This window comes from Ascaphus truei, chromosome 8 (genome assembly GCF_040206685.1).
Source record: "Ascaphus truei isolate aAscTru1 chromosome 8, aAscTru1.hap1, whole genome shotgun sequence".
Classification (NCBI taxonomy): domain Eukaryota; kingdom Metazoa; phylum Chordata; class Amphibia; order Anura; family Ascaphidae; genus Ascaphus; species Ascaphus truei.
In genome coordinates this window covers 65,143,755-65,161,728 of record NC_134490.1, presented here as the reverse complement: position 1 = coordinate 65,161,728, position 17,974 = coordinate 65,143,755, and the positions used below count along the sequence as shown (strand labels likewise).

General features: G+C 44.5%; 1 protein-coding gene across 2 annotated transcripts in view; it reads right to left on the bottom strand.

Annotated features, from left to right (window-relative positions):
• ARHGAP19 (Rho GTPase activating protein 19) overlaps positions 1 to 17,974 on the bottom strand; it is a 39,586-nt gene that overhangs the window by 15,730 nt on the left and 5,882 nt on the right. For both annotated transcript variants that reach the window (XR_012803580.1, XM_075612391.1), the window contains exons 2-5: positions 8,465 to 8,730; positions 6,297 to 6,377; positions 5,352 to 5,561; positions 1,384 to 1,610 (exon numbers count right to left, since the gene is read on the bottom strand). Coding sequence is in view for 1 of the 2 variants with exons in the window: in XM_075612391.1 (XP_075468506.1) it covers positions 1,384 to 1,610; positions 5,352 to 5,561; positions 6,297 to 6,377; positions 8,465 to 8,730 (784 nt within the window). In the remaining variant the exon portion in view is untranslated. The remainder of the gene's footprint in view (positions 1 to 1,383; positions 1,611 to 5,351; positions 5,562 to 6,296; positions 6,378 to 8,464; positions 8,731 to 17,974) is intronic.

Here is a 17,974-nt window from a genome sequence, read left to right as displayed (position 1 = left end):
TACTGTCCGTGCTGCTTCTCTTACTCTTGGAAGAGTGGGACACTAATCATGAGTGCGTGTTATTAAACAATTGACCAGAAGGAGCAGGGAGAATCTCTGATCAGCTATAGCAAGGTCCCCACTCCTTCTGCCCTGAAGGGTGGCGAGGGGGTGAGAGAGGACAGCAGCTGAGGGCTGCAGGTGAACAACCGCGCTGCCGGATACCCACTGATGGTTTAAATACGGCATCATCACATTTCCAACGTGGCACATCTGCCAGTGAAAGGGTTAATTATTTATTAATAAAATGCAAGCTATGAGAATTTCTGCAATGTTGTATTCTTGACCGGCGAGCTGTCCATTGCTACATAAACAGAATTGCAATTTATTTCAGAAATTAAAATAGACTCACAAGATGGGTGCCGGGGAATTGGTGTACGTGATCTAATAAACTTGACATCCGTTTGTCCAATTTTTAGTCAGACACTTGGTTTTACATTATGGAAATCAAAAGGTCTTCAGTCAGACTCTAGAGGAAGCCCGTTCTGCTTTTACAGATAATTTGATTAACAACTACACTGCTTGAAGTGTGTGAAACACACTGGGGCCCATGTACAGAGATAATAGGTAATATTTTTGTGCATCAAATACTTAGTACTAAAAAGTAATACAAACCTTAAAATTAAAAAATGTGTTGCATGTTGAAGGCTTCACAGTACATATGACAATTTGTTGTTTGAAATTAGTCTTGACACATTGCACCATGTATTTTTTTTTTATCAACGTTACATTAAAAACAGAATTAGGTTTATATTTTGATTTATAACTAGTGTCAGTAAATAGAAGTTACTGGTGTAATATTATTTATAATAGCCATACCGTGAAAATACATTTTGCAAACCTATGGAATAAACCGTCCGTGCTGCATCAAATAATGTTTTGTTTGATACATTGTACAATTTCAAAGTGCGGGGAAACAGCCTCAGGCAAGGAGAATCCCTGCTTGTTTCAGGTCCCATATGGATAGATGAAAGGTCCATATGGACCTGAAACGTTGTTATGCCACTGTTCTTGGAGGTCACACTAAATTGAGAACTTCATTATGAACTTGTTGGTAGAGCTCTACTTTTTACCTCTGTCTTTGAGGAGACCTGCACTTTGCACAAGTTGTTTGTTTGATACATAGCAATTAATTCTGTGGTAACATTGACTTTTTGGAGGAGTTTCCGCAAAGTTGAATTTAGCGGACGGTTTTAATGTACTTTCTACTTTTTGGGGCGCAAATAAATTTAAAAAATATAAAAAAAAACATTTAAATCAGGATATCTGCTTCCAACATGACTAACAGTATGGTTAACCCCCCCTCTTTCCTTCGGATTGTGGGGGAAACTGCTTATAACCTACATTTTTAGGCCAAATGATGTGAGGTGCAAACATCAGTGCCAGGTTGTGGGCAGACATCTTATTGCGATCTTGCTTCTTGGCTGTCTGATAGAGAAGGTCCAGCAAAAGCTTGAGAAGATTTCGGTTTGGCGATGGGAGAAGCAGGAAAAGGAGTTGCAGAGCCTCGATTTGTCGATCTTTATCTGGTGCTGCTATCCTATTACCTTTGTCATCAAAAAGCATTAATTCTGAGAAACAAAAATATAAATGTTAATAGAGAAACAAATGTAAAATATACTTCCGGTCATATATTTTTTATACAGTGTGAGTGTGACCCATACCACGGTTTCAAGGAAAGAAGATACAGCTCACGAGTCTGTGAAGAAATCTATTTGTAGTTCAAGAAAAACACCAACATTTCAGTTCTATGCAAAGGACCTTCTTCAGGGTTGTACACGGGACGCCAAAACTCTAATATCAAACCAACAGAAGTGAAAAAACAAAGCGAAAATCACTCAAAACACAGGGCCCCCGTGCCTTTTCAATGATCCTCCTTTTATGCTATAAATGTGGCAGCAATCTTCCTGATTTAGGCTGTGTTTATAGTGTTGTAGTGCTTGATGATCTGCGCTTAGCATATAATCTGAGACCCATTATATATATTATGGTGCCAATCTGAGTGAAAGCTTCCGCTTGCTTGCTCACGCTTGCGGAACCTCGCTCAGCTTTTGGCTACAGGCAAATCTGTGTTTCAGCGATTGCGGGAGAGGTGCGGTCACGTGACCGCACAGCCTCCAATCAGAGCGCAGCTCAGAAATGGAGCTTAGACCAGAGCGGCCATTGTTCCCTGCGCTCCCCGTTCCCTCCACAGTCGCGCTAATTAAAAAAAAAAAAAAAAAGGCCGCGCACTTGATCGGGAAGAGGAGGGGGGGGGGGCGGGGAAGACTAATCCATAAGCTGGGTACTCTTTCCCCTCATGGTTTGAATAAGGACTTCAAACTGGAATTTTTTCTATAGTGCTTTTATATGTTCTGATGTGATGAGGAATACCAATATTCAAATCGAGATTTGTTTAACTATGTCGATCGCAGAACCTTTTCTTCTTTCTTGTTACTAATGGGTCGCAGTTAAACGGCTGCAAAAGAATGAATGCAGCAGTACTGACAGACGGCTGAACTTCCCTGATTAAGTAAAGACTGTGATCCAACTAATCGATACACTATGGACTGCCATGACATGACACTATTTGCACTTCCTAAAGTCACTGCAGGCTCACAGCGATATGCTCCTCCTCTTACCGTGCACCCCAAAACTGGAACAACCTACCAGAGACTCTCACATCCACCATCAGTTTAAGTTCTTTCAAAACTAAGGCGGTCTCACATTTTAATCTGGTCTGTTACTGTTACATACGCCTATAATATACATCTTCTCTAACTGTGCATGCAATGTCTTGTATATAATGTATACCCTGTTCATTTATGTAACTGTATTTAACCATGTATTATTTGTCATATTAACTATGTCCAGGACATACTTGAAAACAAGAGGTAACTCTCAATGTATTACTTCCTGGTAAAACATTTTTATTAATAAATAAAGAGGATAGCAGTGACAACCACAACAATATATACAGTCCAATCATATCGATAATCCATGGATATAATTAGAAAACGTGTCCCCCTGGAGTCACCTGAGGGCCACCATTATTTGCTGCATAAAAAGCACAGCAGTGGCACCAGTGGGAAGCACATCGGGTCCTGACTTCCCTAAGTGACAACAGTAACCATACTCCATTTGCATTAACGTTCTCAGAATGACCGGCCATGGTCCAAACGATATATCAGGGACTGATTCAAACTATCTACCTGGGGGTGGCAGAGGGTCGCAGCTATATGCTCCATAAAGAGGATAGCAACAAACATTGATAGGAAACATAGCGGTTCCCAACTTCCCTGATAACTGCATGAATAAGGCAGCAGTGACACTGATGAAATAATACACTGGCCTCAGTTTGCACTGAGTAGCTACTACTGTCCCTATTATACCATAAGGATTACCCAAGGAATATGTCTGATATATTATCCATTACTTCTTGATTCAATGAGTTCTGATGTAAACCAAAATTTGAAAGCAGTGATACCAGCTACATTTGGGTAAAGAGAATAGTCCAGGCACACGGTCTTATCACAAAGTAGAAAATTTAATCCACCATAAATCCAATTAAATGTTCTATTTTGTGATAAAACCGTGTGCCAGGACTATTCTCTTTACCCTGATACCACTTGGGGACCTGGTAGGACGACCCCCCCTTGGTCCGTGGGCACCGGCAGGTGACATTATAGTGCTTCGTTGATTGTGTGCCTGATCACCTCTTTCTATTGACCAGCTACATTTGGCCCAGAGTATTAGAGCCATTGATGGTGCTTGAAATTGGATGCGGCCTGGACAGCACATGCCTCCAACACAGCAGGACAAATCTAGGACTAACTGGATTCATAAAGCAGCGATACTTGTACCTTGCCAGTGACATGCGTGCACAGCAGGGGGCCCACTCCTTCACGTGTGATGTGGAGAAGCACTACTGTATAAAAGGACTTTAAAAAATGTGGCATCTTAGGGCATATGTAATATGTCTGGACAATATTGCCCACCCTTTATTGATCTAGGAGCCATGATGTCATTAAAATGTAAAAGCAGTGGTAACGGCTCAGGGTGTGCTAGGGGCATGCCATGATTGAAATTGGAGTGATCTGGACAGTACTTGCTTCCCGCACAACATAACGCCTCTGGGCGTTAATGAAAGCACCAGCACCTACACCTTTCCAATCCGCATGGGAGCACTGCTGGGGGTGGAAGCCAGCACACCCCTTCTTTGATGTGCGATGTATGACATTTATTGGCACCTCGCTAGTGCAGAAAATAACTTTACACCATGGGGTATTAGAAGGCATAAACAAATGTCAGAATCAATACTGATACATGGTCGCTATATCGTTCGTTTTTCCTCTATCATGTTGCTGCATTGTAACAGCCTATCTTTTTGGTGATCTTGTCTGTGCTCATGCTTCTGCTGGCGCAGCGTCCCTCCCACTGGAGGGATTAAAAGTAAACCACTTTTGAATGATTTCTTTTTCGGCAGCTTGGCAGCCTGCATCCTGTTTCTCGCGGGCTTTTCGTGCTTTGCATTCACGCATTTCTGGTGGTTTCGTATAAAAGGAGTTTGGCGGCCCATGTACACTACCCTAAATAAGGTCCTTTGCATAGGACCGAAACGTTGGTCTTTTCTTGGACAAGAAACATATTTCTTCACTGAAACCCATGTGCTGTATCTTCTTTTCTTCAAAACCTTGGCTTGGTAATGTATGTTGTAACTTACTGAGATTGCTATACGTGTACGCTGTATCATAACTTTGCTTTTAGGTGTGTGTCACTATTCATTCTCTCTCAAGAAAATGTGTTGGAGCAAAATGGAGATGCTTGTAACCATAGTATCTGATAACTGGGAGGCGGCCTTCATTCAAGAGTGGATCCACCATACATGGTTAAAATTTTAACTCCTCTGGCGACCATGGTCAGAGTTCACTGGTAACAGAACATTGTGAAAAGATAGGAAAGAGGAATCATCTGCCAAAATGAGTACTAAAAAGATAAAATGGGTTTATCAAGCACGGGATTGACTTGTTTCTTATATTTTATATCAAATTGAATATTTTTATTTTTATATTTTGTTGGTGACTGCCTGTATTTGTTATTCAATAATCTATACATATGTATATGTATAATATAATTTTTATGTTGTACAGTATTGTATGGTTTTGTAGTGTATTATATTGTGTTGCATGTTTGCCGTTATAAAAATGCGGTTAATAAATAAATTAAAAAAAAGGGGGGGGGGGGGATCCACCAGAACCGAAGCCGAACACGCGAACACACACGCACACTGGCGAACACACACACACACACACACACACACACACACTCTTTACCTGCAATCTTTAAATGAGCATGGTAATGTCTGTGCGTTAGCAGAGGTTCTGGTAATTCGCCCAAAAATATTTTAAGTAATGTGGCTACATCATTCGGGTGAAATTCACCCGAGTCCACGTCAATGTCTGCACCGCTATTTAGAGAGTCTTTGAGAATCTGCTGTCGATTGCTGTTCCCGGGCACACGAAATAAGCCCTCTGTGCGTAGATCTAGCAAAATAGGGAGGGGGGGAGAGGGGGAAATAAAAAAATAAAACAAAACCGGAAAAATTATTCATCATTAATGCTATATAGACATTTTTTCCAACAAACTACTATACAAAGGAGATTATAGGTAGCACACCACTGTTTAAAGATTTTTTTTTTTAAGGAGTTTACATTTGGTGCTCACCTTCCGTTGATCCTGGCATCCCAAAGCTGGATCCAAAGTAATAGCAAGATAGGAGAAAGGAAGAGGCACACAAATCGTAGTGGAATCAAATGATTTCAAATGTATTGATGCATCAGAGCTAACAATAGTAACGTTTCAGGACAAGCAGTCCCTTCCTCAGACAAAACACCTCAAAGAGGTTAGCTCTGATGCATCAATATATTTGAAATCATTTGATTCCACTACGATTTGTGTGCCTCTTCCTTTCTCCTATCTTCCAACAAACTACTGGTTTGTTGTTATTTTTTACTTATATAAAACTTGCTGCTATTTAAAAGCTTAAATTGTTGTTTTTAAAACAGGACAAGTATCTTGACACTGATATAAATATTTCAGAATAGTAAAAAAAAAAAACTGAATAGTCAAGTAAGCAACACAATAAGGGCAATACTGTTTATAACGGTGTTTCTACATTGATACATTTTAACATAATTATCATTAACATGAGACATGCCAACTCACAGTACCAATAATTAGACTGCTGATTAGTGTGCTGTTTTTGGCCGCAGACTTACTCTTGTGCAGATATTCAATAAGCTGGAATATTTGTGCAATGCCTTCTTCTGTCAAAGGTGCTCCAAAAACGACTCCTTTTTCTAGAGGAAGACACAAAACAAGGGCAATGGATTAGTAAAACTGAATGAAAAGGACTTTGCTTGACATACCATACCGAAACATATTATTCCTTCTAAAAATTACAAAAATCAACCGAACCTGAAGGCAATCAATCAATCACTGTGAAAGTGAAGCATGTCTGTGACAATGTGCACAGCATGAGAAGCAGAGACTGCAAACCTAAGCATTTCCTCCCAGACTGGAGTTTATTTACGAGAGCTGGATAATTGTGGCGACACTGCACAGTTGAAAGATTGATTTTTCTAGTTTGATAGCTTTGTTCTTAAAAAATAATAAATAAAAATACCTAATCAGGATGCACCTAGTGAAACGAAACGGTATCCCAAAAAAATCATGGCAAACGATTTAGTAATGAGGCTGAAATAGGACAATTAGATCAGCTTTACAGGGTGACAACAGGTTTTAAGCAAGGATGCCCAAAATAAACAGCTACACCCTAACCTGTACCAAAATCAATGCAGAAACTAGGACAAGCTTTATGATGCATCTACTTGGCTACAAAACAAGTAAAGGAAGACCCGATACATGTTAACACGGATTGCTTAAAGGATAGAACGCAAATGTTTCAGGTTAATAGCTTTAGCTACTGATACAATAAATTCTTCTCCAAGCAACTGACATTAAATGTGGGGTGACAAGGAATTAATGGGTATAATAATTAGTACAATACCATTACAGGCCAGGTTTCCAGTCATAGGACTAAAAAGGGAGGTAAGTGGGTGATCAGCGACTCACATTTAGTATCAAAACACAGCCAAAACACCATGTTCTTTTTTTCATTTATAAGAGGAAAGTTAAGACAATTTGCAAAGCAATTAAAGGGAGATGAGTAGATACAGAACAGGTCAGTGGGCAATAGTCACTAAACCAGAACAAGCTCTTCCAGTGGCTCACACATCAGACCGATAAACTCATCCCTCTTACAGTTTAGATCTAGATTCTAGAATATTGCCAACTAACAACCACAATCCTATGATTTCATTCAGCATTAGGGTTTGTTGTTTGTGTGAAATAATTACCTGTAATAGGAAAGCACAATGATTCCTGAGATTTACTAAAGGCCATCACGATCACCCTGCAAAGTCTAGAATTAAGCATTCAGCTTCGCCTCCACCTCACAACTTCAAAACATGTTGTTATCTACAGATTTGTTTGGAAGTTCAAACAGTGAAATGAATATCACTGCAAAGCATGAAACAAAAGCTAAAAGACAAAGGGCCTGATACAATATGGTCCAAAGCAGCCAATTGTGCTGCACCATATTGAATAAAACCTCTTTTAACATGCTCTAAAGCAGCTTCTCGTCTCAGCCCTATTGAAGGATTGTAACTCAGAGGTTTCTTTGACATGGGGAAGTTTCATAGCATATTTGGTCCCTACACATGGTGCGTTTCCACGGATTTCAAACATAGGACAATGGATCTTTTAAAGAACTAGAAGACAAACATTAATAGTAATGGATAGCAGTTAATTCAATCCATATCTGTACAACTGAGCACACTGTACCAGAGTAACACGTTAAAAACAGGCTTTGAAAATCGGGGAATTGTTCAGTTATGCTGAATTAGTTATTCTATAGATTTAGGTTCATTATAAAAATAATATTCAATTGAATTTTACGCTTACATTAGGAGAAGGATGCACTTGGTACTATGAACATTAACATACAGTATAAGTAATGTTGACATAATTTATATGGAGGTACAAGTAAAACAACAACTACAAAGTTCTTCTAATAAAATATATTGCTCGTTAAGGTGAATCTGTGTAGCACCTGTCCTTATGCCCTCTAACCCACAAACATAAGCTAACAGCAATGCGTTAGGTGCAGAAATGGGAGTCCGCAACTGTAATTGAGAATTGAAGCTTGTGAGTCTCTGCTTTCCCACACAGTGTGTAATCACAGCTTATACCGGAGTATAATTGAGATAGCATCCCAAATATTTAAAAAAAAAAAAAAATTTAAAAAATGGAGGAAGGCATCAGTAATAATGTTGGTGCAACGGTGAAAATAACCACGCGATCTTGCTTAAAGTTCCATACTAACCTTTACGCTTAAGGAAGTTCAGGGACCTGAAGAAGGCAGAGGCAGAGCCATTATTTCCGGGAAGTTTTGGGTCTACTTCGCCCATCAGTTGAGCAAACTCTGTACCAGGCAGGTCTATTAACCTTGTGACATTACTGACGAGTAACTCGGTAAACACCTCTGGGTTCTCGTGCCGTAGCTTTTCCACAAAGAAGTCCGGGTTGTAGATAACCGGTTGGCTTCGGAGGGAGGCGTCATTACAGAGAACGATGCTACAAAGTGCATCGCTACAAAACAAAGAGAACTTTCAGTTTAAATCTGTACAGATTAGACAATAGGTCACCAACCAGTATTGTAAATAAACGTTTTAACCGCAACATGCTGGAGGGGCGAAGCTCACAAAAGTGAAAGATGATCGCCTCTCAGACAATCAGCCTTCTATAAATTAATGGTGGCTCACTACACTATTCTTGGGTATGAAACTTGTGAGACAGAAAGAGTAAGGTACACAACCTGCTTTCTAAACACTGCAGAAAACACACTTAATATAAAATGACAGCATATGCAAACTGTATATGATTCTTTTCACTACAAAGGGTTAGCTAAATTACAGATGTAGAACACATGCTGACTGAAGATTGTAGAATAAAGTCACAGAATTGCTTTAAAGGAATTAAAAACATTTCATCACAAAAAAAAAAAAAAAAAAAAAAAAAAAATTGTGAGTAATGCTGCTTATATGTACACATTTCCTTTAAATGGCATACATTAAAAATCACAGCTACCTTGCCTGCTAGAATAGAAGTGACATTTTATACCTGACATAGCAACGAAGCATTGACATTGAATTGCAACCCATTAATCAAATGGAATTTTAAGAGCTCCATCCTTCCAACTGAAATATAGCCAGCAAAAGATCTATTGTCTTGAGCATTATGATGGTGCTTCTACTTGGTTTAGAAATAGCACAGTAAAAGGAAGGAGTGAATAGTTCAAGATCAAAAAGCGTTTCATAACCCATAACTTTATTCCACATGAAGAATCATGTGTACATCTGTTCTAGATGTTTTTGGTAAATGTTCAATTACATGAAAGGCAACAGATTGGGATAAGGCACGCCTTTCCCATTAACGTTTCACTAAAGAACAAACATTGTCATTAGTAACACTTCTCAAGCAGAATTTATATCTCTTTGCAAACATTCTCAGCTAATACAACTCAACAACTTGACCTTTTTATCAAATTATCATGGAAATATGATTATTCTACAACAACATCCATTGCACTTACAAATTAAAAACAAAATCACAGTTTAACACGTTAAATACAATAGAAATGAAACAAAAATCTTACAGCAATGAAGAAAGCTTTTGAAGCGGCATTAATATGGCAGGAAATACATACAAATAAGTTGTGTGCTAACAAACACATTGGTGAACACTTACAGCCCATGCAAATTCCTGGCATACTGTTATCCACAATAGAACATTGTACATTTTGAATTAGACAACTTTGCTATAATCTCAAATAAGGGAGGGCAGGATTTTTCAGTGTAAACGTAGCACTGGGTTATTTTTGTGTGCAGGGAAACAAGTCAAACAGTGACAACAGCTCACATTGATTTTCTACGTTTGGGACCACTGTTTAATCCATCAGTGGGGGCAGACATGTCGTAGTTAATCAGGTGGCCATATATTTAACATGGTATTAGGCACACAGAGGATACACAGAAGTTTTAGGCTGCATCCACTCTGTCGCTGAACGCGCTCATGCTCGAGAGCGGCGACGTCACCAACTCACCAAGCATGAGCGCTCGGCTGTCCAGCATCTTTTTTTTGTCAAGCGCGTGCGGGGGGGGGGGGGGGGAGGGCTGGGGGGTTGTTAAGGGAGCGCCGTGGCTCCAGAGACCCTCATATGCATAATACAAATTAAGCAGAGTTTCAATCCATTTAAAAAAAAAAAAACTAAAAAAAACGGCCAAAAGGTGCAAGAACACATCAGGATGTCAGCAAAGCCTAAACAACCTACAGCGCAGGAGTTTATCCTGTTCTATGGGGGCTCCCAACACACAGCAACTCCGGGCGATCGGGCCCAGGCTAACAAAGAGACATGTGCTCAGGAGGCCCGGGATGGCAGAGGAGGAGGAGGGAGGCGAAACAAGGAGGCCATATCTGGAGGAATTAATCTCCAGAATCGCGAAGCGACAGGATGAGGCAAACATTTCAGGCTGACCTCCGGTTGGCAATAACAGAATTAAAAAAGGAGGAAATCTCGACCATAGGCCACCGGACTACTGAATTAGAATCCAAAATGGAGGACTCCCTCCAAATGCAAGCGGCCAGGGACGACGAGATTTTAAAGCTAAACTTTGAAATAAAACTCCTCAAAAGAGACTCAAGAATATCATGAAAGTAGGGAGGAGGCGGCAGAATATAAGGATACGAAATATTACAGAGTCCATAACCAACGAAGAGCTAAAACCTTACCTGAACAGGCTCTTCACAACGATTAACCCTGAACTGCAGGAGAGAGAACTAGAGATGGATCGGGCGCAGAGGGCCCTGGAGACAAGAGTGGCGGATCCAAAAAGATGCAGGGACATGAACGTCAGACTGCACCATTTCACCACAAAAGAAAAACTAATCAATGGCTGCAGAGAAATGGGGGATATCCCAATCGAAAACAGCACATTACAAATATTCAATAATCTAAAATCACGATCTCAAGAAGGAGAATTAAAACCGATTACCTCTATACTAAGAGAAAAAGGAATAAAATATTGATGGGGATTCCCATTCAAACTTATGGTGTTCAAAAACAGGAAACAAACCACTACGCTACCTGGAGGAGGGAAAGCGATTTTTACATACCCTAGCGATCTTCCCGCCGGAGGGTCCCGGCCCATCGCAGAGAACCTAGCCGTACGGGAGCCCCCCCTCGGGCATCCAAGAGGCTGGCCTCCCTGAATAGTTAAAACTAAGCACCTAGACCTCGCAGATGGACCGGCAGCCTGGAGGACGACGGCGGCTACATGGATCAACTTCACGCCGACTCCCCCTTCGTAAACATTCCAGACGGCACCTGGACGAGGAGTGACATTGAGCCCTGGGCCTGGGAGGGCCGGGTTTGGCCATGGAAGCGTTTCTCACCTCTTTCCCCTCCCGTCAACCCCCCTCCTCTCTCCGGTCAGCGATGAGACTCCGGCTGATGCGGGGTGTTCGCGGGGTTGGGGGCCGGGGAGGAGGGGACTGCTAAGTTGGTTGGTTGGGGGGCAGGGTGGAGGTGGTATGCCCCGTTGCTTTGAGCCCCCGAGTTGGCCCTGTGCTAGATTCCCGATGTTGACAGAAGCCCGGAGGTTCCCCACTGGCCACCCGCCCCCACCCCCAGGGGAGAGTCTACGGGTGCGGATCGCCACCTGTGCTGGTGAGGGCCCATGGAGGAGACACACCCAGAGCCGCGCCCTCTTGGCCTGCACAGCAGCGGCCCAGTCCTGGCGCCGTCAGGTATGACCGAGCCGGAGACACTGTCCCCCTCCCCGCTGGGGGGGGGGGGGGGGTGGCGGAGGAGTGACGGGGGCGCGGCCATGACGTCACCCGGCAGGTTCGCCCTCATTGGCTGAATTGCCGGGGGGGCGTGCCTAATCGCTCGACGCGAGTCCTGCTCTCAATTCTATTGAGAGCAGGAGTAGCTCTCGCGCGAGCGCTGCGGCCCCCCCTCGCAGCGGGCCCGCCGCCACAGCGGACGCTGTAGTAGGCAGCGGGGGCAAGGCATAAGATAGGACCAATCACATGGTCAGATAACACCCCAGTCAAAATGTGTCTTTCAATCAATATCCCAAGAAGGGAACTAAGAATAAAACAAAATCACATGTTCAGATTTGGCAGGGAAAGAGGTCCAGAATCCCTAGATCGGTCTTGCTTGCCTCTTGCTTGCAGCGTTTCCCAAATGGTGGGTCGCGACCCGGCACCGGGCCACGGCACCAAAATTGCCGGGTCGCAGCGAGGCTGGCCGGCAGTGTCTCCCGTCCCCCCCGCTCAAGTTAAAAAACAATGGCGGTGATTCCGCTCCCTTCCTCCCCCCCGCTCCCAACGTGGGACGGAGGAGGAAGTACCAGCTCCTCTGCGGCCCGCACGATACATGGGGGAGGGTGGAAGTAAAAGCTCCTACTGCGGCCCGCTTCCCCCTGCAGCCAGCTTCCCGAGCTCACCTCCCGTGGCACCCCCTCCCGAGCCCACTTCCCGTGCCCCCAAGCCCACCTCCCGTCCCAGGCAGCAGGGGATATCGGGGGGCAGCAGGGGAAAGCGTCCGGTGGCAAGGTAAGTCATCCCACCCAGTCACTGCCTCCCACCCAAGTGTCCCTGGCCCCCTAACCCAAGTGTCTCTGGCCCCCTAAGTGTCCCTGGCCCCCTCCCTCCCACCCACCCACCCAAGTGTCCCTGGCCCCCAAACCCAAGTGTCCCTGGCCCCCTCCCTCCCACCCACCCACCCAAGTGTCCCTGGCCCCCTCCAAAACCCAAGTGTCCCTGGCCCCCTCCCATACGTGTCCCTGGCCCCCTCCCATACCCAAGTGTCCCTGGCCCCCTCCCTCCCACGTGTCCCTGGCCCCCTCCCTCCCACGTGTCCCTGGCCCCCTCCCACCCACCCAAGTGTCCCTTGCCCGCTCCCCCTCCCACCCACCCAAGTGTCCCTGGCCCGCTCCCCCTCCCACCCACCCAAGTGTCCCTGGCCCGCTCAAGTGTCCCTGGCCCGCTCCCCCTCCCACCCACCCAAGTGTCCCTGGCCCGCTCCCCCTCCCACCCACCCAAGTGTCCCTGGCCCGCTCCCCCTCCCACCCACCCAAGTGTCCCTGGCCCGCTCCCCCTCCCACCCACCCAAGTGTCCCTGCCCCGCTCCCCCTCCCACCCACCCAAGTGTCCCTGCCCCCCCCTCCAGTCACTCACAGCCGTCGTTGCCTGTAATTCACTGTTTGTGTCTGTGTGCGTATAGGGGAGAGCGCGTGCGTGCAGCAGCGTCAGTGCGCGCGTGCAGCAGCGTCAGTGCGCGCGTGCAGCAGCGTCTGTGCGCGCGTGCAGCAGCGTCTGTGCGTGTGCAGCACAGTTGCCGGAAATTACTAAATTCAAAGCTCTCTGCAAAGACCCAGAATATACAAAGGGATTGATGAGAAGAATTTATGCAAGCATAGAAGCAGCTGGGAATACCCCGGCTCACAGATACATGGTCAAATGGGCCAACGACTTAGGACCCGAAATCGACTGGGAGGACATTTGGGACAATGCCGCCAAAACATTCATCTGCATAATTACAAAAGAAAACATTTATAAAATAATCTATCAATGGTACCCAACGCCCTCAAAATTAAAACAGATCTTCCCAGAAACCCCAGAACAATGTTGGAGGGCGTGTGGGCAGCATGGCCCACATCTGGTGGGAATGCCCAGCAATACAAAGGTACTGGGGAATGATACAGGAATCATCAAAGTCACTACTGGTCCGACCATCCCACTTGACCCTCTGGTGTACGTTTTAGCCAAGCCGACCGAGAAAACCAACTCCCCAATCAAACGCCTAATCTCACATATCCTGAAGGCCACCAGATGCGCAATAGCGCCAGCCTGGAAATGCCAATCACCCCCTTCCAAACAGATGGTGAAACAGAATAGGGAAAGGAATGCTGATGGAGAGACTCAGCCTTCCTCAGGCTGCGTCCATAAAGATGGGAGTAGTGCTGAACCGCGCTGACGCTGAGGCTCTGCGGTCCTGGGAGACAGGTTGTGTTTGCAACGGGAGGGGGTGAGACGGGGTGTTTGCAGGGGGCGTGGCCATGACCTCACAGCTGGTTTGCCCTCATTGGCTAAACCGCCGGCAGGGGCGTGGCCACACCTCCGTCGCAAACTCCGAGCTCCAATTCCCCTGTCTCACACTGCTGGGGGAATGTCCGTGAGGGTAGTAACTGGGCCCGAACTCGCTGGGGGGGGGGAGGCGGAGCTTGAACGCACGCCGAGGTGAGCGCTGTAGATGGTACTGGGGACGCGGCCTTATACTTCACTTCTGCCCGCCCTAAATCTCTGCTTATTAACCCAATCCTCTGTGGCACATTTAAATAATCAAGATTCATTGTCCCTCAGTCAAATAGGTTAACAGAAATATCCATCTTGGCAATGCTTTCTTTGCCAAGTATTTACATTATGTTAACCCGCTCACGGTTAGAGAGGCCTGCAAAACATTGCAAAGCAACCCTGAAAGGGTTAAGAGAAGGCACCAACATGTAATGGTATCCATATTTCATCTGCAGCAATTCATTGTGGGTTTTGTACTAGTCCTAACTGTACAACGGATCCCTATTACATCAAGTTCCAAATCTTTATCTCATTACTATGAACTCAGTCACAATTCTGATCAATGCATCTATTTAATTGATGTGTTTATTTTTAGAGCAAATGATATAATTCTCTGAAGTTGAATGAATTTTAGAAGAAAACAAACCTCTTCAGGAATCAGGATAGACCAGGCAACACATTACATCATACGCAGTCTTATTTCTTCAGCAATGTCTCATCTGCTCAATACTAGGGCTATAGGACAATGAACAGTATCTGTAGTTAATTCCTCCATTCTAGGCATTCACTGCAATACATACAGTAACTCCAAAGGCTAAGGTTATTCATGCAGTCACACTAAGGCTAAGGCCCCACTGCACACGCCGCCACGCTCGCCTTGCGTCCTGGGGGCGCATACACGGCACTTCCTGCAGATTGTGGTGGATCGTTTTTTAGGCGCATGGGGCATGGATAAAATGGGTCGGGTGGGCGTGGCCATGACAGGGTCAGGGCCACGACACCGGCTCAGCCCCCTGTTCATCCTATCCACGGTTTAAATACTTTACAAGATACAGTAATCTAATAAAATGCATGCGTTTATAGTTCTAAAATTTCACCAGTGAAAGTATTTGTCATTTGTGGCACTGCGTCTGGGATTAACGTCTCTTTCAATAGCAATTCTGCCAACACGGGTGCCCAGTAAAGAAAGGGGAGTTCCTTGTCTGAGAAAATGTCACATACATGACTTCTGATTGGCTCCACGGCGCACCATGTGACGCGTCACCGCACGGGATCACAATCCTGTTGTAGCCCCTGCTGGCTGACGTGCCACAGTACACAGTGAGGCAGGAGGGACCGGGGACAACCAGGAAAGAGGTAGGGAGCTGGTGGGAGGCACGCGCGCCGCCGGCTGCAGCGGGGACCTAGACTTAGGCTGCGCGGCAAAACAAATGCATTGTCGCCGTCGGTGGCGCTTATAATGCACGCGACGGCGCTATCAAAAATCTGGTAGTCACCGTTATTTGATTTTTTTCCAGCGACTGTCTCCCCTTGTGGCCAGAGAGCTTCTCCATCCATCTGCCTTCCCCCTTTCTGACGTCGCTGGCCGTGTAGTCAGCGACATCGCCTAAATTTACATTACAACTATCGCAATAGCATCGGTCTCGTCGACGGCAGTATAAGCGCAGCCTAAGGCTGCGGCCATGGTGAACGTGACGGCGCGCAGCGCAATAACATAGATGTGCCTCAATGAGGCCGTCTATAGAGTGCGCCAACGCGCACGGGAGCAGAAGTGTCGGCGCTCGCGATGCAGGAGGGAACAGAAAAATCTGTTTTCACGTGCGGTGGCCGGGAGAAGTGAGCAGTTTGCCCAATGAGGGCGAACCAGCTCTGTGATGTCATGGCCACGCGCCCCGACACGCCACCCCGTCTCCTCTGCATGCAGGACACAGATCTCTCCTGCTGCAGGCGGCGGGAAGCCGACTGAACGCTTGCGCCCTCTCCAGCGTTCACCATGGCCGCAAACTAAAAATACTGGGATTCCTCGTGTTAAACACTCCTCACTACATGCCAGTCCCAACTTCTTGCAATATAACGGAACTTGTGTGTTTCCTTGCAGTTCCGTCTTTATAAATGCCAAACCATTACTTATTACCATATCCCAACTTCAATATTTCATTGAATACATTGAGGATTATTCTCATTAGCCTCACAAACCTTTGTTATATTTCTCACACAACACTGATTCCCTCATTAATTCTTCAACAGTGGGATTTCCATTTCACAGTCTTTACTGCTTTGTATTAAGTACTTATACCAGAAATTGCTTACTATTCTTATCTTACCTACAGTATGTTTTGTAGATTTATGCTGTCAAGCAGATAACACCAGAAAGGAATAATTTATTTCTAACCTATTCTACAGAGCCACATGAAAATACACAAGTAAAACAGTACAGAAGAAGTGCTGTGATAGGTGTGATTACTCAGACAAACACACTAGCTCATGGGAATATAAATAATCTAATGCGCTTTTATTTTATACAGAATGTATTTTAATTCTTTGAATGATTAAAGCATTTGCAGCTTTTAAGCCACTATAGTGGCTATCTTTATAAGTAATTTTACAGCTAAGCAATTGTGACATTTGTTTCCTAGCAGACAATTGCTGTTATTTTGGCAAATATGAGATTTGAGATAAGATCTTACAATCTAGAAGTTAGGGAGAGTAGTATCTTGTACCCTGTGCATGTCTTACGTGGGCTGCCGATTTAACGCAGTAACCTACTGTTTTGGGGGGGGGAGGGGGGGTTTAAGCACAGAACTGGAATTGAGGGGTCATTTGGGAGCGGAGCCCCACTATCTTCAGCTTTGGGGGCCCTCTGCTTACCATGATCCTTACCTTATTACTTTGTGGCTTTAAAAGGGAATTGTGATTTAAATAATGGGCGTTTTATATGAAGCCACAATTATGCCGCTACTTCTACTGGCTCGAGATTTGGCAGCCATTTGCATTTCCCCTAGAGGCAAAATATTAATAAGGTCACTTAGCCGGTAAACATCTCAGAAACCTGGCAGTCCATGGAGATTAATAGCATGGTTCAGCCCCAGAGAACCACTCCCCAACCCCTAACTCCATCCTGTAAATTTAATTTGCGCAACGCGCATGAACAAAGTATTATGTTCTTCATTTTTCACAAATTGTAATAAGTTTTATGAGATACCAGGGCGTGGCACAAACAAAAAAGGGAGCTGGTACGCAAGACAATTTATTGGCACATGCATGGTGCTTTTCAGCTAGAACCTGCACTATATAACTTCACTGAAGCAGGCAACGAGAAACAAATATTCCATTCGTAAAAATTACTCCGATATACTACATTCTACTCTGTTCTGAATCATTTTTTGGGAGCTTCTATATTTGGGGTATAAAACTATTATGATTAAAGAAAAATATTTTTGATGTTCTCCAGCTACAGAATACATTTACCGATCTTGAATTCAGCAACTTCGAGGTGTTTTCAGAAAATTGCACAACACTTTTCTGCTCCTGACAATACAGTGGTTTGCAGAAGTATTCACCCCAGTGGTTTGCAGAAGTATTCACCCCTGCAGAAGTTTTTGATTGACAAATCATGGATATGCAATTTTTCAAATTAACTATTTTTATTCAAAACTACAAAGCTGTAATAGTTAAACTGAACACTGTTATATGG